At 34.8% G+C, this 26,756-nt stretch overlaps 1 protein-coding gene across 6 annotated transcripts in view; it reads right to left on the bottom strand.

Moving 5' to 3' along the window:
- Positions 1-6,722: 6,722 nt before the first annotated feature.
- Positions 6,723-26,756, bottom strand: part of ACAP2 (ArfGAP with coiled-coil, ankyrin repeat and PH domains 2) — a 151,402-nt gene continuing 131,368 nt past the window's right edge. For 4 of the 6 annotated variants that reach the window (XM_053903526.1, XM_019448777.2, XM_019448780.2 and 1 more), the window contains 11 exons: positions 24,887-25,095; positions 24,481-24,550; positions 21,946-22,037; positions 20,185-20,369; positions 19,690-19,794; positions 19,215-19,307; positions 17,694-17,881; positions 16,967-17,076; positions 15,513-15,623; positions 13,149-13,210; positions 6,723-7,281 (listed from right to left, as the gene is read on the bottom strand). In XM_053903526.1, coding sequence (XP_053759501.1) covers positions 7,181-7,281; positions 13,149-13,210; positions 15,513-15,623; positions 16,967-17,076; positions 17,694-17,881; positions 19,215-19,307; positions 19,690-19,794; positions 20,185-20,369; positions 21,946-22,037; positions 24,481-24,550; positions 24,887-25,095 — 1,326 coding nt within the window. In that variant the 3' untranslated portion in view covers positions 6,723-7,180. The remainder of the gene's footprint in view (positions 7,282-13,148; positions 13,211-15,512; positions 15,624-16,966; positions 17,077-17,693; positions 17,882-19,214; positions 19,308-19,689; positions 19,795-20,184; positions 20,370-21,945; positions 22,038-24,480; positions 24,551-24,886; positions 25,096-26,756) is intronic. The other 2 variants (XM_053903527.1, XM_019448785.2) reach the window with 1 other exon arrangement.

The following is a 26,756-nucleotide window of genomic DNA, read 5'->3' as shown; positions in this document are numbered from 1 at the left end:
GGTCAAGTTCTCAGACTTCTCACCAGAGATTAGAATTGTTTTTTTCATCTGTAATGTTGGATTATCATATTTTTGTCATATTGACTAGTACCCAAAATTGTCAAGGATACAGAGAAACAGACATTTTCCTCTACAGCAGATGGAGGGAGGGGACTTTTCTGGAGGGCACTCTGGCAATGCTAAAATCTTTCTGGCCTCTAAGAAGACTCTCAGTTCTCTCCTGCCCAGATGAGTGTTTCTCTTGGAGACAGTGGTTCTCGATTTGGTGTGGCACTGGAAGCACCCGAGAAACTTAGTAAAAACACAAAGGTTCAGGACCTATGTATCTTCAATGAGCCCAGGCCTCGATAGTGAATCTTTTACAGACCAAAGTTTGTAAAGCACTGCATTAGATCTTCACCCAGCCAAACTCTCTTTCTGCATACAATCTTGACTTACATGTCACTGCCTTGATGAGTGGTCTCTGAACACCAACCCATCCAGTGTCCAGGTGAGGCACTATCGTCCAACAATCCTATGAAAGCCACCTATAAACTATTCGGTCCCATCTTCCTCCACTGCAGGTGGAGAAAGGCAAGATCCCAAGAAGACAAGATCCCAAGAAAATAGGAAGTACATCTTTTTTTTTTTTCACCATAATATCCCCAATACCTAACACAGTGCCTGACTCATTGATATATACTGACTCAAAAATATACCCACCCATTGTGAGTCAGCCAACTCCAGCCAACTTCTAGGAATCTGTCCTGAGGAAATAACTAAGAATGTATGCAAAAAGCCATAAGGATAAGCAGAGCTAGATTTATGATGGCAAGAAATTGGAATCAAATGTTCATCAATGAAGCGGTTAAACAAAAATGATGCTGTCATTAAAAGTGATGTATTCACAAACTGCAAATAGAAATGTTTAATAATAAATGGAAGAAAAATTTGTAGATTTAGAGACTCAAGAGACATACTAGCCAACTGCAATGAATGGAACTTCTGTGAGTTGTGACTTGAAGAGTCTACTTTTAAAAAGTATATTTGATACATTTGGGATAATATGAATACTGACTGTAGTTTTATAGTTAAAGAAGTGTGATGTTGTGATTGCCTTTTTCTCTTTTAGAGATACATACTGAATGACTTGTTAGTGAAATGTGTGAGGCTTGATTCAAAATAAAATCTGGGGAAGAGAAAAAATGGGTGAGAGTATTAATAAAACAATGTTAGCCCTGAGTTACTAGCTATTATAATTATTCTATGTTGTATATGTTTGACATTTTCCATTCTAAAAAAATGTTTTAATCCTCCCCAAAGTGATATAGAACATTTGAGGATTTAGAAATCTGCTCCCCATTTATTAAGTGAAAGAAGCAGGTAACAAAATAGTATGATCCCATTGGATATCAACATAAATACACACACCCAAAGTTCTGAAAAGATAAATACCAAGGAAGGAACAGTTTCCCCCTAAGGACTATTCAACAGAACTTCCTACAATGATGGGCATGTTTTATAATCTGTCCTTTTCAAAACAGTAGTCACTAGGTACACGGCTGAGCTCTTAAAATGTAGCGGTGCCACAGATGAACTGAACTCTTAATTTTGTCTAATTAATTTCAATAGCCACATGTGGCTAGTAGAGACCATATTGGAGAGCACAGGCAGATGATGGAATTGTGGAGGATTATCTTTTTTACTTATTATTAAACATTTGTCTACAATGAAAAAGCATTGTTTTTGCAATAGGAAAAAGTAGGTTGCTTATTTTCATTTAAAAATTTTATTGACTATAGGTGCGGGTTCTCTTCTTCACAGAACTATTCTGAAAATGAAATGAAGTGGAATAAAGCAAGTCACATTGAAATGTTTTATGTGTCTGCTTTTAATTAACTTAAGGCAATAGCAGGCAATTCACTTCCAGGTCTATTCTTTCAACCCTCCCTTCCTTCTATGTCAATTCATATAAAAACATGCTTTTGTTTACTAAAAGGATGAGTACAAATGTGTTGCCTAGACTGGGAGCTTCAATGGATGTCAATCATAATGGAAAATAATTAGAATTAGGGCTCCCCTACACACACACACACACACACACACACACACACACAAGCCTTTGTCATTTTTAGCTGTGAATTGAGAGCATACAGCTCTGTGAGCAGGAAGAAAATATTTGAAAGATCAAAATGGGGACACCTAGGTGGCTCAGTCAGTTAAGCCTCTGACTCTTGATTTCAGCTCAAGTCAATGCTCTCAAGATTCCCCCTCTCCCTTTCCCACTGCCCTTCCCCTGCTCTCATGCACTGTGAAATAAATAAATAAGCAAACAAACAAAACGGATTTCCTGATTGAAGCAATCAGCAAATAGAATCAACTGGATCAATCTGACAAAGTTGGAAAGGAATAGAAGACTTTAAACATGTCAGTTGGTGGGGCACCTGGATGGCTCAGTCAGTTGGGCATCCGACTTTGGCTCAGGTCATGATCTCACAGTTCGTGGGTTTGAGCCCCGCATCAGGCTCTGTGCTGACAGCTCAGAGCCTGGAGCCTGCTTCAGATTCTGTGTTTCTTTCTCTCTCTCTCTCTCAAAAATAAGAATAAACATTAAGAAGTGGCTTTAAAAAACAAATAAACATGACAGTTGTTAACAGATATGTCTGCAGTTGTAGTTCATAATAAAGTTCAAGTCTGAACATAAAAGAACTATGCCAGAGGTGAGTTTATTGACTTATTATCATAATTCTTCACCATACAAAGTATTTAATCAAGTATAATATTTACAATTCTTACATAATGTACATTTTAGAATAACTATAAAGATAATGTACTTTTTGTTCCATTTACAATGACAAACTACAGTAAAACTACATTCATGAATTAGATACAAATCCTCTACATACTAATAAAAAGTAAATGGAGTGTTGGTTATACATTCTTTAAAATATTCCTTTTCACAGGTAGCAAGAAATATTACATGTAATAAGTCTTTATGACTGGAATGATCCAGAAATATCACAAAGCACAAGTAAACACATATAGAAAGGTAGCTCATCATTTCCAAAAGTTAACCTTTAGGCCTTTGTGTAAAATAAATGTTGCCAGCAGTATTTCTAATGTAGCAAGCTTTCCCTGTTTAAAATTAACACCCAAGGCAGGGGGTTGTTGAGGAAAAATAAGAAAATCTAGAACACAAGTCAGTGAAAAGACCAATGCAGAGAAAAGTTTATTTAATCAAACCTTGCTTCCTTCTCCTTATTTAAGTGGATAAACGTATGTAAATGGAAAAAGATGTCCACAGAATCGTATTTATAGATGTTAGGATTCAGCCAAACTGAATCCAAGCCCTAGGTTACCTTTCATTTGGAAACATCAAGACTTTGGTAAGTATATGGTGAATTAAAATGACCTTACCGTGTTTTGCTTTTATTAATGTTTGTTATTACAAAAATGTAATATTTCCTATAATTTAATGGCTTCAAATCCTAATCTATTCCTTCAAGATAATTTTATATCCAGGTTCTTCAGAATATTTGCAGTCTTTGTTATCAAAACACAAGGAAAGCTGGCAGGCATTATCAGATTTTGCTGCTTTATAATGATTTCAATTTATTTCATGATACAAGTAAAGTGCCTCTGACTAGTAGTCAGACAGGGGTTCTGGTGTCAGCCGTGCCACCGATGAGAAAATCAATGGCTCCCCTCTGTAAAACAAGAGGAGCAGCCCAGGATCAAAGAAGAGAAACGACGGCATTCTTCAGAAGTCCTAGTGTAAGAATCGGGTGAGACAGAGTAGTATCGAAGTACACTGCGAGCAGAAGAGAAGACAAAGGGATGCTGTGATAGTTTTACCATGTTTCATCCACTCATTTTATTTGTGAGAAGCTCTGAATCCAAAAAGGAGAGTAACTACTAGTCAGTGCTCTTTGCACTGTATCATGCAGGTCTGAAGTCATTCTGGACATAATAATTCTATAAAAATATATCCTTTTTCCTGCTCCTATCCATGGTCAAAAGTGCTATCAAACAGAAAAGTTAATATGGCAATATAAGAGTGGTATGGGAATATCTTATTATCCAAAATGGGTAGTAAATTTAGTCTTAAATACAATTTGGTTTATTGTCATGTCTATACTTTACATGTGTAGAATTATATTTTTAAAATACTGCTTAACACATCACAAACTGAAGTTGTCCAGCCTGCGAAGGTATAATTTTTTTTTTTTTCCAAAATGCACTCATGAAGAACCAAAGTACATATTCCAAATTAAATTATGTTTCGGAAAGTAAACATCAAAGTTCATTAAAATCAACAGTGAAGAGCAGTATAAATTAGGCAAACACTGTAATGTAGTGAATCCCTGGAAATTTCTGTATTTCTAAGGATTGTAACAAAGGTAATTTTTAAATACCTTAGAAATCTTAAACATATAGGTGTTACAAGGAAACACACTGCAAATAACTACTCAATTACCTTTAATCTAGTTCTAGCGTGTGAGACTGCATTCTATGAGCTCTTCGCAGTTAGTACTGCTATTGTTATTTTGATGTTAATCTAGCTTTTAAGTTAGTGCGCTAATGATAATGAGCTAATAGAATACTGACTAGGAATCAGAAACTAATATAAGCAGATCAGTTAGGGAAAGAAAACAAAGGGCAAGCACATTGACTTATGAAGCCCAAAAGTATGAGTAACATTGTTTACACTATAATTTCTCATAATGCATTGAATAATTCACAGCATAATAAAACTCAGATTTGTTACATATTATATAAAAGCTATTAGTTGACACAGCTAAATTCACCTTGGTAAGAGCCAATCTACTTTGTGACTATGTAACACTAGTAATTGACTTTAAAGCCTTGCTATATTTACTGCATCATTTCTGCCAAATTTCATCCAAACTGAGTCTTGGCATGTTCAAGAAATCAAGCCACAGGAATGTATTTTCGTATTGCCAGGCTCAGTATACTGTTAAAAGATTTAGCTTTCTCTGAAGATACTCAGAACCACGATCATCTTTAAAGTGAGTACCCTTCAAATACATCTCTGATCATTAAATTTAGGTAGACACTAATTACTACCACATTAACAACTCATGATGAAAGCCACAGGAGTTAAGAGTGTCATAAGGAACTGCTGTCACAAGGAGAGATCCCGGAGGTGATCTGAAGCACCCAACGGCTGGTTCCAAAAGCCAAACTGTCCAGGCTTCCCAGATAAAGGTTAGGAGCTTCAGAAGTGAAGCCCTACAATTAAACAGTAAGTCTATATTCTAATTCTACCAGGCTTGGGAATAATTTCACATATTATTACTTATTCAGGAATAGGCACTACAAAGGAAAGGTGAGGCCCTCTTTTTCCTTTGGTTTGTTTTAAACATATTTCCTTATCCTTGAACTTTTTGGACAATTTCAAAGTACACTCTAACAAAAAGGTTTACAAACCAGACTTTTGCAAAGCCAGACGACCTGTGACTATGAGGTGAAACAGGGAAGATTTCATAATGTTCCTGTTATTGTTGCAATTAAAATACAGGCTGTGGAAGTTAGTATTTTCTTAGAAATATTTCATAAATATATTTTATCTTTAACTAATACACTGTGATTATTACTAAATAAGCATTATATGCACACAATTTGGAAACAAATATGGAAACTTTTCTGTGACATGAATTTACTTCAGTGTAATTCCTATTTAAACAAATCCTCATTTGATATTCAATCAACTTATAAAACTCTAGTTATTGGGGGGAAGAATGTTAGAAAACTTATTATCTGCCAAATTAAATGTAATCTTTCTACTTGTTTGATAACCCAAATTTTTAAAATTCTTATTTAGAATTTGGGTATCAATAACATTACTTACATGTAACTTGTAAAAGATTAAATTTAATTGTTGACAATTATTAGAAACCATAAGGCAAATTACTTATTTTATACTCCTGACAAGATATGTCAATCAAAGATGGAATCAGACGCATTTATAGCATTTACATGATAAATTAGTAGATCTGTAAGGTTTCAGAATTCAAGGGTCTCTGTTTCATGTAAGCCAACCACTATATCTATATATAGATGGTATTAATTTAAAATCATATACACTGTGTATAAAAGTACACAGGATAGATGTTGAAAAAAATAAAAAACAATTTATCATTATATAGTTCAGTATAATCTAAGAAAAACATGAGTTTTTTCTTTTTCAGAGATTTTTCTTTCACTCAGTGCAATAGCAAAAATCTATCTTGAAAAGGACAAATTTCAAATATAAAAATGTTCTACATTATTTTATAAATCAACTTTTCCTTTAAAAATTACAATTTGATGAAAGCATAATTTTGCAACATTCAAGTAACCTTTGAAACATAGTTTTATTACATCAATAAATTTGTCAAGGTTTTAGGAAATCAACCGAACAATGAAGGACTACAATTTCTTTAAGTAAGAATTCTTTTGGTGATTTAAAAAAAAAAAAAAAAATGTTAAGGGTTCTTTTCCTTCAAAAAATGGAGTAACTCTAAAGGACTTGAGTTCTGTCTACTTTGTACAGCCATTACATGTATGTTAAAGTACACAACAATAACCAGACGTCTAAGGAGTATCACTACATTAATGAGCAAATGGGGGAAACATATTCTCTAGTTCCGATAATGAAATTACGTATTGTGAGTATGACAGCTAGGCTACCAAAACCACACATCTAAAACTACCAAAACAGAACCACCAAAAATCATCAAGGAGGCTAAAGACAAGACATATTCTTCAGGCAGGCAGGACAGTTGGCTCCCACTCGATGCAGACATGCTTGACTGAATGATCCTGGGCACGATGCATGGAAAACAAAAACCAATGCTACCAACCATTGGAAAAAACAGAAATTTTGTCTAACCTTAGCATCTTGTAACCTAGAGATGGCCTAAGTCTAGATTTAGCTTTATCTATAAAAAATAGCCCTTTAAACAGGCTTTTTTTTTTTTTTTAAATAAAAGCGGTCCTTAGGTTCTTCTCCCAACTACTAGAACTCTATGTTTTCATTTATAAAAATATCAATGAATGGGTACCTTTTTTCCAAACCACTCAATACCTACTAAAATTAAGTAGATTTAAGGCAGTAAAAATTTGTGAGTTTTCAGACGTACACATTAGTACATTAGGGGATCATTCAATTTAATCTTTTCCCCTTCTTTAAAAAAACTCAGAATTTCTGTGAATCTTGTTGGAAACGATTTAGTTTCTCTGGATTATTGGATGCCATTTGGGAAAAATCACGAAAAATATCCTGGTAGGTTTCATCACCTGCATGAAAGTAAAATAAAGACACTTTTAAAATTTATACAGTGAAAGTGTTAATAAACAACATTCATTTTATGGCTAGTAACTATATTATAATTAACCATACTCAAATTTTACTCAGATGAGCATATTGGGGAGAAAAAAAGACCCACTAAATATAAATGCTAGAAAAGCACATAGTGAAAGAAAAGAAACAGCTATACCTGAGAAAAGCACCTCAGAGGCAGCCACAGAGGAAAGCTCAGAGTTAGAAAAGAGCAAAGATGCAAGTGTTTTAGAGCAATATAAAGAAATACATTTATTTACATAGAAATAAAAGTCATTCTAAATGAGGTATAGTAAACAAGGCATTCTTTAAATAAATATTTCCCTTGATCAAGGCCAAAAGAAAAGACCAATAACAAATACTAATGCTTCTGATGGATGCAAGTTATTAATAAGACAAAACTGATAACCAGGTGAGCAAAAAAAAAAAAAATCCTATTTTAATAATTATCTTTGAGCTAAAAGGCATTTTAATTTAAATAGCATGTGAAAAAGAAATTCTTTACTCAAACTTAACTAAAAGTAATACACCTAATCCACTGCTTACGGAGCTTATAGAATAATAAAGCCTAGAAAAGGACTGTAAGATCAGTTTCCTATTTCGTCAGAAGTGTTTTGCTTACTGTAGGTCATATGAGCAAGAATGCTATGACAAAGGGGAATAAACACCAAAGATGTCGGTTAAATTAGCATAAGGCATGTATGTACGTACATACAAATAGGCTCGTAGAGAAGTAGATTGTAGATACTGATACTATAGCCAACTGAATACTATTTTTCTTGCCATGACAAACTAGTTATATGCACACATAAAGATTAATTCCTCAGACCAAGGATTTGTATAAAGTAAAATCTCATTTTCAAGATCAATCTTTCATCATATATACTTCTGACAGACGTTAGGTTTACACAGAAACTTAGCATAGCTCTGTTTTCAAGATTTAAACCGTCAAAAGTGTTTTAAATGATTATTGTTGCAGCATGGTTTTATAATTATTTTCCATAAGATATCTTGCATCCATCTTATTACAAACTCATTGCTACAATTGTTAATAGTGCAGTTGATTTTATCAGCTTTTAAAAAGCAAGATTTTTGAGGCAATAGGTGTCATACCAAAAGCTAGAGAATCAGAAAAAAGGTGGGGGAGGGGGATAAAGATCTAGTATAAAGGTCTAACAGCATAATTCAAGATTTTCAATAAAAAAAGTTAATACTTTTAACCTTTAGTCACTTTTAACATTTAGTCTATGTAAAAAGCAAGTTATTAAAATCTCTATATAGTTTTCATTTAGTCCTGGAAATTTTCTCATGACCTGAATCAATCTACTTTAAAAAGAAAAAATACAGTAAGAAGAAAATCTTGATAGTTGGTTAAGAGTAGCATCTAACTCATATCATGTTATTGAAACAATAAAAATGAAATTTGATATACTGGAACAACGGTTAAGACAATCCAATTACACCCATGATTTTCTAAAAGGTAAACTCCCATGTTAAAAGACAAACTACAAACCTATTCCCATTTTTAGCCATTCTAAAAGATATAAAATAAACTGAGAAGAGACCAACATTAAATATTAACAAACTATACAAAATATTTAAAAATTCGTATTCTTAGATGTTGAATTAAAATATTGAAAATATTTATTGTAAACATTATAAAGATTTTTAAAATACTATTTAAACTTGAGAGTCTGGAATTTTACTTTCCAAGGAAGTGTAAAGTGCAGGTTATAATACAAAAATAACACACTGATTTTACCATTCAACACCAGAAGTAACTTAAAAGGCACACATTATACATTCAAGAAGAAATAGGAAGAAGGATCTAGCAGACGCTAATGCCAAATACTTTACAGATAGCACCAGATGAGCATTCGTAAGTATTACAACAGTACAATGGCAATATATGGCTTCTACTATTAGCAATGCATATTTTGTATAACAAACTGTAGGGTTTTTCTTTTTTGTGGTTTTCCAGCTTTTGTTCTTAAATCATCTAGTACCTATTACACGAGTACATTTTAGTAGAACCATTGTACCATGCAAAACAAATTATAAGATCTTTTATTCACTGAATTAAATGCTTCCATGAAGGAAAGTGTTGGTGCTACACTAATCATTGGTTTCACGAATACATTTTAGAGCTAATACAAGACAAAAGGAAGTCTCACCTTCCACACACACAAAACTTTCTGTTAACATTCAGTTTCTAACAAAACATTAATTAATGGACTATCAATAAAATACCTTTCTTAGTCCTCAAAATATATTATCAAAAAACAAACATTACAATAACAATAGTGACTAAGATATTTAATATAGTTAACATAAATTGAGCTTCAATGTGATTCCTTGAAATTTAAATATAATTCTAATCATTTAGAATTTTTCCCAAGGCAATATAACTTGTCTACACTAGCATACATAAACAATAACCCATAATTCGCTGCCCTGGAAAGCTCACGTAAGCACATTTAACAGTTTATTACAAACGATAAGCAACTAATCACCCAATATTTGTAATGCTAAGTTATATCCTTTAAATTACTTAATCATATTCTATTTCTCTTCAGAAGGTTAACTTTTCCATGTGCCCAGACAGTTCAGAATTTTTAAAATGTGGACTTCTGTATGTCCACTGATAGTTCAAAATAGTTTTTGATTTTTGGTATTCAGAATATCCATTGTAACAGCAATGATGATGATCCAAGACTTGTTGATTTTGCTCTCGAAATGCACTCCCCTCAAAGAGACAGCAGCATGTGAGACCCCACCTCTAGGTGATCAAGTATATGATCCCGCCCTTCCTGGGCTGATTACAGCTTCCTTTATACAAATAATTAGATCAGGGACCAACCTTTGCTAGCGACATACTTGCATAACCAGTAGCGGCTCACTAAAGTGGTGATTTTCAACTGGCTGAGAAACTCTGCCAACAATCAAGGGGAGTCATGGAACCAGAGACTGTGGGAACCACCAAAGTGGTTTCCAACGACTGAGGGCGGGGCGTGATATTTCACTCACTCACCCAGTCCTCTTAAGAGTTGTAGGAACTGATAAAGAGGGATAGATCTTCCCTTCAGGAAACGTGTGCTCTTATATCGCCTTGCAAAAAATAGAAAGTTTCAGGTCCTTAGGGTTGTATATAGAAGGTTCAGAAGTGTGGTTTCTTAGAAATAAATCCACGATTCCCAAAGATTATATCTGAGTCTTTTAAATAATAGGGCTCTTCATTATCAAAAGATCGAAAATACCTGCATTTTAAAATTACCCAAATTTCTGAGGTATTGCTAGGCAACAACAACAAAAGGATCTAGATAAGACAATCAACCAAAATCAATGAGAGAAAAATAACAGTGACAAGTGGAGGGGAAAGAAAGACCCTACTGCCTGAGCTAACATATCTGTTCTCCAAAGACTTGTGAAGGAAAAGAAAAGTAGCCAGGGAGCAATTGCTGTGGCATTTCACCGCGTCACCTGTGTAAGTATAAAGTTGCTCTGCTTTGCATGTGAGACCTTCTAAATGGGTTGAAAATCTATCATCAAGATCATCCCCAAATAGATCAAAATCCCATTTTATTCTTCTGATACACCATTTCCAGAATTCTGATCTATTTTTAATCTCTAAAATTTGAGAGTGGTGGAAAAGCCTGGTTTGTTGTTTTTTTTTTTTTTTTGAGGCTTTTTTAATGTTTATTTATTTTTGAGAGAGAGAGCACATGAGAATTGGGGGGCAGAGAGAGGGGGGACAGAGGATCCAAAGCGGGCTCTGCGCTGACAGCAGCGAGCCCGACATGGGGCTTGAACCCACAAACTGTGAGATGGTGACCTGAGCAGAAGTCAGACACTTAACCGACTGAGCCACCCAGGCACCCCAAAATGAGGCTTTTAAAACATTTTTCGGTCAAATAAATTGGAAAAATTCATTCTTCTACTGGGGAATGGAAGATGCACACCCATAAACTTATACATAAAACGGCAGTGAAAGAGACATTCGAATGCTCCTAAATGGTGGCAGAAGAAGCCCAAGCAATCTGGGTGGAACTAGAAGTCACAAGAACATAGAGGCCCTGTCCTTTCAAGTTTCCCAACTCCGAAGGAAAGTTGACCACTGACCTTATGACTAATCAGTTGGGTGTAACTTCATCAGCAAACTGCTCAAGGAAAGAACAGCTGACCAAACATTTAAGTTTCAAATGTCAGGAAAAAGAATTGTTTAACTTAAAATCTTGAAGTTCACTCTTACCTCACAAATATCAGGTTGTATCCTTTGAATAATTTTTATTTTTAAAGTGCTTAAACACAAAGGCCTTAAAAATGGCCTAGTAATACCCTCACTTAAGTATATCTGTTACAAAATTATAACTTATTTAAAATCTAACATTCAAGTTTAAAACAAATGGGTGAAATTCAGAATTAATGCTGAGACTTCACCCTTAATCAGCACTCTTACATCTTGGTGTATCATGAGTCAGTAGTATTGTCTGATCCATAGGATTAAAGTGGGACACCCTAGATTAGAAGTATCTAGCTGAAGTGTCTCTGTTCTCAAAGTTCTTACTTGTTCCCTATTAAACTAGACCAACAAGAAGTAGTAAATACAGTCCTCCGAGAAAAGAATGGCCCCATATTAATTATATACTAATCCAGTTATGTAAAGGTTAATGGCTGAAGCTAGCATAAAATACAGAAATCTCAAAACATATTTAAACAGGAAGAATAGATGATATTACCAAGCCACTTTTAAAATAAGACATTAATATTCATTTTTAAAAGTTAAATATACTTATTAAAAACTAACATTACAATTATTTTAGTCATGAATTCCTGAAATCCTTTACTAATACTTATATGAATTTAAAACAGATAAATTAGGAATTCATATATTCAAATTCACGAAACTGGAGATCCAATGATTACTCTTTTCTTCGTGAAGAATGTCTAATTAGGATGTGTTCCTCAAAGAAAGGAATCTGATTAGCAACATTTCTTCCTTTTCTTGACATCCTGACTCAAAGGTGAAAATTACACAAAATGAGACTTGGGCTGATCCTGAGTTGAGATTTCTCTAACAAGTTTACTTTACCATCAGGTTCATGAAATACTGTTCTAAATACTTACATTTACCCAACAGATAATGTACAATTGCTCGGGGCAAAGCTACAAGGTAAAGTGAGACCTTTTCTCTATACCTTTTAAACTAACTCCATTCCCATTCCGGGCTTCTTAAACTACTAGTAGATTTTATTTTTAACTCTAAAACTTATCTTTAGATCAGAGTACAAAACTCTTAATTCAATAAACTTTTTTCTAGGCATTTTCCATACTGACTTTTTATATGCCAAACACATGGTGATTTGTATTTTTCCCTGAACGCAATTCATAGAAATTCCCTGAATAACAAAAAGAAAACAATTCTGTTATATTCACTTGACAGCTAAAGAGAATTCCAAAATGAAAATGACCATTGTGCTGCTGTGAGGGTATAAATATAGGTCACCATTCCATCCACGTCACTGGAATGTATATGGAAGACATCTGTACAGCAGGTAAAGAAGTCAGCAGCCAAAGTTGAACACAGCAAGTAAATGTGTACTGTAATAGGAATAGTTACGGACCTCTAAAGGCTCGGGAGTTAGCCGCTCCCGAGAATTCAGTAAGTACAATACATAACAACTCACAATTTACAAGTAAGTTATAAAAACTCCAGAATATTAAGCCACTCTGCTAAAGAACTATGAATCTTCCAATTGTAAACTAATAAATTCCTGAATGCATTTCTTATACTGCATTTCAGTATGGTTATTAGTAGAATATTGACCTGGCTGTCCATAAAGTCCTTCTGATTCCCGCATCTCTTCATTCATTCTTGCTAAACGTAACCTAAAATCAAAGGAAAGGATTTTTAGATGAAGTATGTAATGAAACCACAAACCAATGAAATGTATAAGCAGATAAAACGCACACTCTTTTTTCTCTTCCTAGTGTTTACCACTATAATAGATGGGGTTTTAGTTTTAGTTTCCCTTTATACAATTCTCATGAGAAAGTATAATAAAAGATTTCTTTTTTTAACTATTTTATTTTTAAGTAATCTCTACACCAAAACTGGGGCTCAGATGTACAACCCCAGGATCAAGAATCGCATGCTTGCCCACCAACTGAGCCAGCTGGGTTGGCCAGCTGGGTGCCCTGACAATAAAAGATTTCTAACAAATACACTTCATCACTGTTTAAGCAGGACCTTTGGAGCACCTCCAGGAGCTTACTTCCTGACTTCAGAGACTCCCCGGCTTCTCCAGCAACTGTTCAAAGTATTGCCTCTACAGTATGGAATGTCCTACTGTACGGTTTAAGTTTATTCGGCTTCACCCTGAGGTGAGGTAGTTCCAAAAATGTAAATGGCATGTGTTATGTCTAAATAGTGGAAACGTATTTTGATGTATTAAATGACCATAGGTTGCTAAGATTTTACCAAGGTTACCATTTGGTTAGACACTCTTTCGTGGGGTATTCATCCTGGCAGCAGGAAGATATACAGCACTGGATTAAGAAGGCAAGAATTTCCTTCCATTTTTGTACTAACTTTAAACAATTTTGAAACAGGCAAATGTCGCCTTCAGTGCCCCTTCCTACTTTTCACTGTTTGTCTGTCCTTCGGGCCACCCACCTTCAGGCAGTGGGTGCACTGCCCACCGAGACTTATATCACCCTCTTCTAACGTGCACTTCTGGCAACTGCAGCATCTGACATGAGCTTTCCCTCTCTCCAAAATACTACCACTCCCTTCCATCTCTTTTCATAACCACTGTGTGAATTAATAGCACCTTAGGTCTCTCTTTGGTATTTGGACTTTGCAGAGAGGACCATTACTTTAAAAAATTATTAAATGAAACTGAAGTCTTCACACAAAGTAAAATGAGAAAATTTAGACAATTTGGGAACAGATATTTCTGAGGTAAAGGGGCCATTATTATAAGAACTGCCTGGGAAGCTGCATCCAGGGTTCCTTTCTCTATGCTATTCCTATCTTTTCTTTAATAACTTCTCTTTCTCCAATTGTGAATCTATAATAATTTAATAGTTCTAAATTTTCCTCCAATAGTCTCCACAATTACAATAACCTCTCCAGTGGGGAAAGGACACTGAGTGCAGAGAAAGCATGTTTTACTGTTTTGCCTTGTGTTTTAATTTGGCAGGGATCAGGGAGGAGTGATATATGACAAGTCAAGAATTCTCAGTGGCAGCTCAGGAGTTCAAGGCAGTTGGGAAAGTTTCCCTTTGTAGGTGACTGAGACTCCGTAGTGTGAATGAAACTATCAATACTCATATAATAGGGGATCAGTAATTCTGGGTTTCAGGCAACACAGAACAGAACGAGTAAGTGACTTCATACAACATATTTCCTACATCACAATAAAGTGTAAGTGGCAATCACTTTTTTAGATTCCAGTGTAAACAAACAACTTTGATCTAAGATGAAAATCAAATTAAGATCTCAAAAGTCTTTCTTTAACAGATCATATTCAATTGTATTCAAACATTAAAAAACAGGTATTTTTATCTTAAGATAGAGCATTCATGTAAATAATAACTCCTTAAAAAAAATAAGCACAAACAGATCCCTAAGCATCACTGCCCAAAGGCAATGCAACTGCAAAAGTTGCTAACATCAGTGCAGCTGTCCTCCCTACTTATAATCCTCTAACTGTTAAGGTAGAATAAATGCAGATTTTTGAACAGAATTATTGCCTGTTACTGTACCAATCCACCCCCTGCCCTAGTACTGTAGTGAAAATTAAAGAATCCATTTTAGAGAAGACATGGGTTTTCTGTTCCTACTGGTCATGCAGGATTTAAAAAGTGGCTAAGGACATGGGTTTTAGAGCCAAAATTCTTAGTTTCAAATCCCAGCTCCATGAGCTACCGGTTTCTCAAATTATCTGCGGCATGGCATCGTTATAAAATAAGGCTAATAATATGTTCCTCATAGGGTTGCTGTGAGAGCCAAATAAGTTCCTATATGTAATACATTAAATGTGCTTAAAAAGGTACATGGTACACATTAAACAATCAAGTTTATAGTTCATACCTATGCATGAAACTATGTTTGAACCTAAGTACTACACTGAAACTAAGTACTACAACTGTCTGAAAAACAATCAAGTAAAAAGAAGACACTTACAAGGTCACTATATCAGCATTGGCTGCTTCCACAGCTATAGTCAAAGGGTCTTTCCCTTCTTCATCAGTGGCATGTTGATTGGCACCTCGTTTTAGGAATAAACATACCTGCCTGTTTAAGGAAACAGTATTTTTAATATATGGCCAATAAGAAAAAAATATTAGTATTCACCATAAAAAAATTAAAAGCACCATCTCACTTAAAGAAATAGCAGTTCATTAGGAAATTCTTGACTCATTCTATAACTATTTATTGAACAATAAAAATTTACCATGATCACCATTTTACAAATCTCAAGGTGTTTTCCCCTTTTAACTTGGTGGTACGTAGGATGGTGAGATGTATAAATTATGGTCTCTATCCTCAAATAATATCAGAAAAAGATGTACATATATTTCCATGAACTTAAACAAAACAGCATCACTTAAGGTCATTATTTGGGAAAGAAGGAAGCCAAGGCAACGTTAACATTATACCAACAATAATTCAACAGCAAAGAGGGTAATCCTCCACAAATATTGATAACTTGAAGAAATTGACAAAAATGAAAAAATATGACAGAATGAGTAAATGGAGTCTATGAAGTAAAATGGGAAGAATGATTGTTTAAGAAGAAAATACACAGATGAATCAAATACAATCACTTTTAAGTATCCAAAAGTTTGTATGATGAAGTCATTGAACTCAGTATCTCTTTGCTGACAGAAGGAAAGCAAACTATGATAAGAATAGAAAATGCTTTAAAAAATACAAGATGCTTCAAATAAACATAAAAAAAAAATACTCAGCTTCTTGCTTATTGGGGTAATAAGAATTGGATATCCTGAGATATTTTATTTAAAAACAATCATCTATGACACAAATTTTTCATTTAAGGTCAACATTTTGACTTCATTTGTACCTTCTATTAGAAAGTCCATTTTCAAAAAAAAAAAAACAACAACAACAACAACAACAAAAGTAATCTTCAAGGCTTTATTGTTCTGTGAGTCTAAATACTGCTTCAGAAGCCTCCATGTCAATAGCACAAGCTAAAAGTTAAAGTCTGACTTTAGGTACACTGTGAGAAAACTAAAATGTCCAAAGTTATAAAATTCTCCCCAAATGCACATGCTATGTATATAAATATGTGAACATGCATAAATACATACATAGACTTAGTTGTCTGAAAAAAATCACCATAATTTCAGTAACAGTTTTAAATACTAAAACTGATCTACATAAATGGCAAGTAAAGCTCAAAACAAGCTTTGCAATGTTCTTTTCTGAAAAGTAACAGTAGCTTTTTTCTGCAGATTTTTAAAATTTGAAATTCCATCATGACAATATAAGTCACAGGAAGGTATCATTTTACAAACTCTACTTAATGACCTTAGCCTAAGAAAAAGCAAAATGATATTTCAAAATAATTTTTCAAATAAAATCTAGTTAAATATGCAAGCTCCACAGCTTACCCTGTGTGCCCCAAGACAGTGGCATGGTGCAGTGGGCCCCGCCCTTGCACATCTCTTTGGTTCACATTAGCACCATTCTGTAGAAGAAACTCGCATGTCACCAAAGAACCCTTAGAAGAAAAAAAGAAGATAACAATGTACAAAAAGCAAACAATAATATATTTCTATTAAAAACAGGTCTTTACTCTAATAGCCTTTCTGTTTTATTTTCTCCCAAAAGAGAAAATACTCCCCAGTGAAAGCAGAGAAATGATAAATTATTTTCTTCCAAAGAATGACTTCTTTTTTAACATTTATTTATTATTGAGAGACAGAGAGACACAGAGCGTGAGCAGTGGAGGGGTAGAGAGAGGGGGAGACACAGAATCTGAAGTAGGCTCCAGGCTCCGAGCTGTCAGTCAGCACAGAGCCCGACACGGGGCTCGAACTCACAAACTGTGAGATCATGACCTGAGTGGAAGTTGGTCGGTTAACCACCCAGGCGCCCCGCCAAGAATGACTTCTAACAGGGATTCAATGTGCAGTGTGATCTAGCAAAAGACACTACTTTCATTACCAAAGTTCTCTTCCACTGAGAAAAAAATCTGACCTTACGTAATCACAGTGATACTCAGAAATCACTACTAACATTTTCTTCTACTTTCCAACCCATCTCTTAAAGCAAAAAATAATGCTAAAGCTATGTTCAGAATGAATTATGACTTTTTTACAATGTATGAATTCATACCCCTAATACAGCCTGAATAAGTGGTGTTGCTTTATTTTCCTCTGAATTAGCCCAGTTCACATCTGCACCATGAGCCAAAGCCTCAGCCATTTTAGGAAGATTTTTTTCATATGAAGCCCTATAAAGCTGGAGTCCCGGATTAAGATGTTTAGAGTCGAGAAACACAGAAGAATCTTGCCTTTCTCCTTCTGTAAAGCAAACAAATACATCAGTAAAAATGAGCAGGAAGGGAGAGAATGGGAAGTTATTGTTTCACAGGTACAGGGTTTCAGTTTTGTGAGATGAAGACAGTTCTGTGGCTGCATTGTGGTAACGGCAGCACAAGGGTCAAGAAACTCAATGCCATGCAGCTGTCCGTTTAAAAATGCTCAAGATGGTAAATTTCATGTTATGTATGTCTTACCACATACATAACAAAATGTTTTTAAATTTTTTATTTTTAATTTTATTTTTTTTAATTTACATCCAAATTAGTTAGCATATAGTGCAACAATGACTTCAGGACTAGATTTCTTAATGCCCCTTACCCATTTAGCCCATCCCTCCTCCCACAACCCCTCCAGTAACCCTCTGGTTGTTCTCCATATTTAAGAGTCTCTTATGTTTTGTCCCCCTCCCTGTTTTTATATTATTTTTATCTCCCTTCCCTTATGTTCATCTGTTTTGTCTCTTAAAGTCCTCATATGAGTGGAGTCATATGATATTTGTCTTTCTCTATTTACCACATTTTTTTAAATAAGCCCTTACTACAATGTACCACAATGTAAAAGATGTAACCACTAATTTAACAAAATGAGCTAATGGGAGGTTTTCACAAAAATATATTATTCCCTGATGACTCCCCAAACAGCCAAACTTCTCTTATAAAGACATCCATTGGTATACTAGGCCTTTGTGGTCCTGCCGATATGCAATGGGAGGTTAATTACACTGTACTAGATTAAAATTAGGTATATTCCCATATGCCTGGATTTAAAGAGGATGGTAAAAATCCATGAAGAATTTTACTACTAGACCAAACCTCACTTTATGCCGAGGATGGTCCAATATCATCATAAGTTACAGTACAAGCAATTCAAGTAATTCAGAAAATGCTCACTACCCTGAATATTCTGTAAGACCAAAATCATGGGAATCATGAAGGAGAAAATAGAGGAAGAAAGCACAGATCCAAAGAAAAATATAATGGGGAGAGAGTTGTTAATCTCTTTCTCCTCATAAGATAGCCACAATACATAAATAAATATAAATATATAAATATAAATATAAAATAAATAAAACATACAGTTCATGTGGACTAAAAAGTATACTTAGCAACTGAGTAGGCACTTTTAGCCCGTATCATGAGGCTTAGAAGAATGTACAGCTAGGAGAGAACTTCCAAATCCGCTTTCTCATTTAACAATACCTTCTAAAAGGCTAACCACTTCCTTTAGAAACTATTTAATCAAGATTAAGCACTAACCACATGCATTTTTCAGCAGACAATACTAATTAACACTGAATTTCACCAAAACTCACCAGTCTCATATAAACTATTGGCAGACACTGTCGAGGGTAAAGATTCTCTTCCATCATCAGAAATCTGCTGGATTCCACTATCATTACTTTTAACTGTTTTAAAGAAAAATCAGCTAGTGATTAAAGTTCACACCATTAGAAAACAATCTACTCCAAACAACAAGGTTTTAAAATGAGTTCTGATACATCAACATGAACTCAGCCACCATCAGAATACATTTAACACAATTGTAATCCTTTTGAACACTTAGCTTATCAAAATATGAATCAATCACAAAGCCTGAAAATAAACTTATCTTCAGAGTCGCAACACATCTCATTACCCCATAATATGTCAGGGGTGGTGAAGAGCTTAATTTATTATGACTGTAAGTAATGTGTAATTCTGAGACAATGGGTAACATCTAGAGAAATGGCCACACCGCACAATGACCACTGGCACAGACTTGGAATGCTCCACAAGAGTAGTACTTACTACTACGTAGTTTTGAAGAAGTATCAAAGTAGGAGAAGAGTGAATCTAGCTCATCAGGACAGAACAGAGACTCCCGCCTGGCCTCGTCGCTATTTACAGCAACCACTGAGGACATGCAAGTTAGCAAAGCACAAAGCAGGCCATAAGAAGGGAAAAGGGCAGGAAAAAAACGTTACTGGGAAAAATTTAGGAGGAAAAAAATAGGAAGGATATTAGGTAGTTAATCAGATATTTAGGGCTTGTTGCCATGATAGATTTATAATTCCCATCTCCCCTTGCACTCTAAGCAGTTTTATTCCCTAGAATATACACATTACCTAGAAACATGAGTTACCAAGATGCTATTTAAATTTAACCATTTTAAAGACATAGAAATCCAATTTTTCCTTACAATATGCAGAAGGAAACAGGTCTTTTAGCATTTAAATAATCTACAGTGGCTACTAATTCAGAGATGAAGAAAGCGACTTCAGTTTAACAAGTAAGCTGTAATACCTGAACTTGGGGGAGGTACTCTGACTTGGTCACCTGGCCCAAGTTTAGAAATGCTCAGCCTCTTTTCTTCGCAACTTTTGGAGACAATCCTTTTTTCCTGCTCAGGAGGTGATGATGATATAGAATATTTATCCACAAATTTCCTCTCCACATATTTTGCTTTGATATATGTCTCTTTCTCCTGTCTGGTATACATAAAAATGTCATGATGTTCTGCTTAATCTCTTAGTATGGCTGAAAAGAAGCCATTATATATTGAATATCTCAAAAAAAGTCACTAAATGTATTACAAGTTAAAACTAAATTTGTGACATTATGCAACATATTTCCCTTCCAAATATTTAATAACCTACGATCTCATGTTCAAATGAAATACAAACAATAGACTAAATGAAAAATCACAAGCATTAACATGGCACTCTCTATTCTCTTAATTTCTGTGCTCATTCATTTCTATACATGTTCCCTTGTGCTTTTTACAAAATGAAAACCATTACCAAGAAAACTATAAAAATTTATGGAAATTAATTTCATTTTACTGCAATAGATAATGTCACATACTGAACTATCACTATTGATGGCCATAATTTTTCCTAAGACAACTACTTTAAAACAACAGCATTCCTAACTAAGGAGGAAGAAAATATGTCACATTTTAAACGTTATGATACAATCATAAAATACCAAGTCTGTTTTATACCTTTTCTTACTTATATCCTTTTGAAATGGTTAAATCTTTGGCTGAAATAGAAGGATATTTCAAGGTCTGAATAACTCAGCCATGCTTTACCAAATAATCTCATTTAAATGATATTAGTGCAGACAACAATAATTTTAAAATAGTATTGATTATACATACAGATTTAGTCAAACATAAAATCCCAACATAGGATTATGGCAAATAAAATTTTAGTGCTAAAAATAAAGAACCATAAAAACTAAAAGCAACATCAACAATAAAGATTAATTATGTACCTTGAAGGCACTCTTAGCCACTTCATTCAAAGAGCCTCCATATATAGAATTGGAAGTATAATTCAAACATAGCAACTAAGTACTCTCCCCTACCAGAAGCTACCCTTTCACCTTTAATTCTTTAATATCATAATGCCATTTATTAAGTATGCGTTTCACAGATATTTACTGTACTAAGTTAAACAATGTAAAATTATTCACTGTTGGTAATAGAAACTTGATCTTTAGAGACATTAATGAACAGATTATCTCTTTTTAAACCCCTGCCAATAACAGAATTGGTCTACTTTAACTGCTAAGAGCTTTTATATTCTATGTAGAGACTTAATTTTTGAGATTGTCATCTGGAGACTATAGTTTATTATATAATCAATAACAAATAATTATCTAACACATACCCAAGAAAGAGATAGCCATCTTTTTAAAAAAAATTTTTTTAATTCTTTATTTTATGTTGAGAGAAACAGGCAGACAAACAGACAGCAGGGGAGGGGCAGAAAGAGAGAATCCCAAGCAGGCTCCATGCTGTCAGTGCAGAGCCCAACATGGGGCTTAAACTCACAAAGCATGAGATCAGGACCTGAGCCGAAACCAAGAGTCGGACACTTACCCAACTGAGCCACCCAGGTGCCCCAAGATTGCCGTATTTTAACAGAAGCGGTAATGCTCTCTTCTAAACAGTCTGTCTCAATATTATGTATCAGTTATAGTGAAATAAAAATCATAGCTATATTCCTGCTTACGAAAAATAAAAGGGTAACACATGGAGACAATTGAAATTAGTACCTTTGTCCTGGTTGTGGTTTCTTTATTCCCATTTTTTCCACTTTAGCTTCATAAACTCGGTTTATAACATCATTTCCCAATTCACACATAAGCTGTTTGGCAGGAAAATAGGAAAATAAGGTACAAATTCCTAAAAATACTGTAACAGTCCTTAAAGCAAATACAGCTAACTCATTCCTTTTGCTGTTCTGCAAATGCTGATCCCACAAAGTTTGAAGTTAAAACAAAATGAGACAAGGAACTAAGAGCAATATCATCATTTTGCTATTACCAGAATACCTCACCCTAGAAGACTGCCACTAATACAGGAAAAGGTCTCTCCTCACTCATCGTCCCTCAACTATGGCTAGCACAATGCTGCAGATTATTCACAATGCTTGGTAAATTAAATGAAAAAAGAAGATTGAAGCCAAACAGGTTAAGTTTTAAACACCTCAAAATGGAAGTACACTATTTTCTCTTTATATTTTATATATAAGAATTGCAGAATGGGGCACCAAGGTGGCTCAGTCGGTTAAGCATCTGCCACTGGATCTCGGCTCAGGTCATGATCTCAGGATTCGTGAGATCAAGCCCCACCTCATCTGGCATCAAGCCCCACCTCATCTGGCTCTGTGCTGATAGCACAGAGCCTGCTTGGGATTCTCTCTCTCCTCCCACCCCCCCACCTCAAAATAAATAAATGGACTTAAAAAAAAAAAAAAGAATTGCAAAATATTTTGTTTAAAATTTTCAATTATTTTTTAAAAATTTTTAATGTTTTTTTTTTTTAATTTATTTTTGAGACACAGAGAGACAGAGCACGAGTGGGGGAGGAACAGAGAGAGAGGGAGACACAGAATCCGAAGCAGGCTCCAGGCTCTGAGCTGTCAGCACAGAGCCCGACGCGGGGCTCAAACTCACACACTATGAGATCATGACCTGAGCCAAAGTCGGACACCCAACTGCCTAAGCCACTCAGGTGCCTCTCAATTATTTTTTTAATGTACCAGACAGCTAGCTATGTTTCAGCCAAATTTTAAAAACTGAACTTATTAATAAGTTCACATCTACAAAACTGATGCAGAAATTAGATTTCTACCTCTCATTCCCCCACTTTCTTCTCCTTTGAATTCATAACAATTAATACAATCTATCTAATTAGGGCTCTACCTTAGCAACTAATTTATCACTTTCATCCAGATGTTTACACAATAATTCCACAGAGCAGATTTTTTTTGTACTTTACATAATTGAGAGGATCACCAGTTTATCTATGGATTAAAATAAAAATACAAGTACATTGAGAACACAATTTTTGGGGCGCCTGGGTGGCTCAGTCGGTTAAGTGTCCAACTTCAGCTAAGGTCACGATTTCGTGGTTTGTGAGTTCCAGACCCGAATTGGGCTCTGTGCTGACAGCTCAGAGCCTGGAGCCTGCTTCGGATTCTGTGTCTCCCTCTCTCTCTGCCCCTCCCCCGCTCCCACTGTATCTGTCTGTCTCTCTCAAAAATAAAACAAACATTAAAAAAAAGAACACAATTTTCAGACAGAAATAAATGCAGAATATACCATAATCACTAAATGAATATATATTTTTCTACAATATGGTAAACCAAATGATGGGAATTAAAAGGAATATATCATTAACCAATATATGAGTTTTATAAATCTTACCAGAAACCCAGTTGTGATTTAAATTACTTATGGCATTTCCATAGATATGAGTCTTTACACAAGGATAAAGGATGTCTTAGTTGGACCACTTATCTTGAGAAATGTAAATCTGTAAAAGGTCCTATGCTAAAATGGCTCAATGATAACAACATGCTATACCAATCCATTAGGGAGTGCACTAATACATCTTATACTTTTAACAAAAATTTATATAATTATAAAGGATTAAAATTAAGGCACATAATTGAAGATCATTCTTTGAGAAAACATAAAAATGTAGGAATGTGTTTTCCTTAAAAGATGAAGTGATCTGCAGTTAAGAGCGTTACATAAACTTAGCGATTTTAAAAAAAACCCAAAAGAAAACACCAGATTTGCCAAAATAGCCTCAGATGCGTTCCAATACAATTTATTGTTAGCATGGAGAAACTCACACATTTTATTTATTTATTTGTTTTTAAAACAAATATTTACTTATTTTGAGAGTGTGCACACACATGTCTGCCAGCCAGGAAGGGTCAGAGACAGGGAGAGAAAATCTCAAACAGGTTCTGCTCAGTTAGCACAGAGCCCAAAGTGGGGCTCAAGAACCCACAAACTATGAGATCATGACCCAAGCCAAAATCAAGGGTCAGACACTTAACCGATTGAAGCACCCAGGCACCCCTATTTATTTCTTTTATGAGTAGGCTCCATACCCAGTGGAGCCCAACACAGAATTGAACTCATGACCTGAGCTGAGATCAAGAGAGGGATGCTTAACCAACTAAGCCACCTAAGCCACCCCTAGAAACTCATACATTTCGTAAATCAAGATTCTAAAATCGTGTCATTTTATGTGAAAATCTGAAATATTTTTAAGCAAGTATTTTATTTTACCTTCAAAAGTTCAGGCTCCCAGGTATCTAAAGTTAAAGATCGTACTTTTGAAAAATGAACTCCAAGACTCCTAAGTAGGGGGGAAAAAAAGACTATATTAATATACAAAACCATCAAGTCTCTATTTGCATAATATGCAAATTACTTTTCTCTTTTAATGGGATATAGTCGCTAATACAGCCCTCAACATGTATGTAAATAAGGAGAGTTCTTAAATGGTAAATGGTAAAACAAAATCCTCTAAAGCACTCCGTAAACCAGAATTTTATCCACTCTACAAAAGGTACAAATATACAAATGGCAGTCAAATTAAGGCAAATGGAAAAGGCCCCCTAACCAATGGGACACAATAATTTACTATGTGTTTATCCAAAAGAAGTCTCTCACCCTGTGTAGGCCTACCCACCGGTGAATCCCAGAACACTCGATACACAGGGTGATGCCCAGGTTGATGCTGGCCCACCGTGGGTCCGCCAGACCACAGTCACAACAGCTGGCATTGCCAGGGATACTCTGGACTCGCTGCAGTGCACTTTCTCCTTTCAACGATTTATCTTTTGACTCATTTCCAGAATCCAGGCTTCCTGTGGATGGAGATGATTTCTTATCCAGCTTCTAAAAGAATTAAGAATTATTTGTTTAAGAAAAAAAAGATTAATACTATGCTGCACATTACATGCTCCAAACAAAACCTTCCAATCAATAAATTGAGGGCTTATTATGAGCCTAAGCCAGGCACTATTCTAGGCATTACAGATTTAATGATAAAAAGATACAGCTAGCTCCATCAATTGGCATTTAGTCTTGTCAGAAGAAACATAAACATTGGAAATAATATATATTTATATAAATAAATATTTACACTTATTTTATATTTAATATACATATATATATATATTATATATAAAATAAGTGACAAATGAACATGTGTATAAGATATGAGGGCAAAGAGAAAGGGAAACACTTATTTAACATGCAGGACCAGAGACGGATGGAATAAACACAAAACTATTAATACTCATGAATAAAATTAATATTATTTTGTACCAGAATTTTCCAAGGTATTCAATGAACTGCAAGCAAGTTGTTTCAATTACTGCAGTGAATAACTGGAAATTGTATGTCGTTTTACTAAAGAACAAATCAATTAAATAATTATTTTTTTAATGTTTATTTTTGAGAGAGAGAGAGAGAGAGAGAGAGAGAGAGAGTGAGTGGGGGAGGGGCAGAAAGAGAGGGAGACAGATGATCTGAAGCAGGCTCTGTGCGGATAGCAGACAGCCCAATGCTGGGTTCACACTCATGAACCACAAGATCATGACTTGAGCTGAAGTCAGACGCTTAACTGACTGAGCCACCCAGGTGCTCCCAAATCAATTACATAATTATAATTATATTCCCAGCAAGGGAAGTGAGAGCCTGAGGAGGGAGAAGAAGGCACTGGTGTGAGGGTCCAGAGCCTGAGTAGGGGCAGGTGGCAGCAAAGAAAGGATGTTGGTTACATACAGGGGGACTGATCATATAAGTAAACATGTTAAAAATAAAAGTGAGCCATATTTTTCTCACTGCAGAATAAGGGTTATTTATATGGAAAGGGAGAGAATTAGAACAAAGCCTGTTGTGTGTGATTAGAACTGGAGAAAACAAGAGGCATACTAATGGTTTTCACTATAAACAGATATACAAAGAAATACAGATGTAAACGTGTATATGTGTATATACATACATATATTCTTTTATCTTGGTTTCTAAAAGCCATTCACCACCAAAAGGAACTAGGACTCTGGAGAATTAGCACTGGTGCAGAGAAAGTGCAAGATGAACCTGGAACATCTCATCATGCTAGAAAGTAAGGAGGAACTCAGACTGAACTAAGACATGATAAGAACATATCAAAAGGATATAGAAGCCAGCGTTCCACTGGCCCAGTTTGGGCCAATTCAAACAATAAAACAAATAATGATAGTAATGGATTATAACACGTTGAAAAAACTATACTGACATAATTAAATTTAAAAAATTAAAGCTTAAAAAAAAAGCTTAAAAAAATAATTAAAAAATAAATAAATAATTAAAGTTTAATGAGGAAAAAATATTCACATAGTCTCAAAGAACCTCCCCTTACAAATACTTCTTACCTACCAAGCGAATGTTACAGTACAGAAGCCTAGCACACATCACCTTAATCAAGTGATCAAAGTTAACATCACCAATAATGGGACAAAATTATGTGTCACCTGAGAACGCAGTGAGAAGAACACAGCATCATTTATATA

The sequence above is a fragment of the Panthera pardus genome, unplaced genomic scaffold, assembly GCF_024362965.1.
Source record: "Panthera pardus isolate Hobbes unplaced genomic scaffold, ASM2436296v1 HiC_scaffold_16, whole genome shotgun sequence".
Lineage (NCBI taxonomy): Eukaryota > Metazoa > Chordata > Mammalia > Carnivora > Felidae > Panthera > Panthera pardus.
This window is presented reverse-complemented; position numbering and strand designations above follow the sequence as displayed.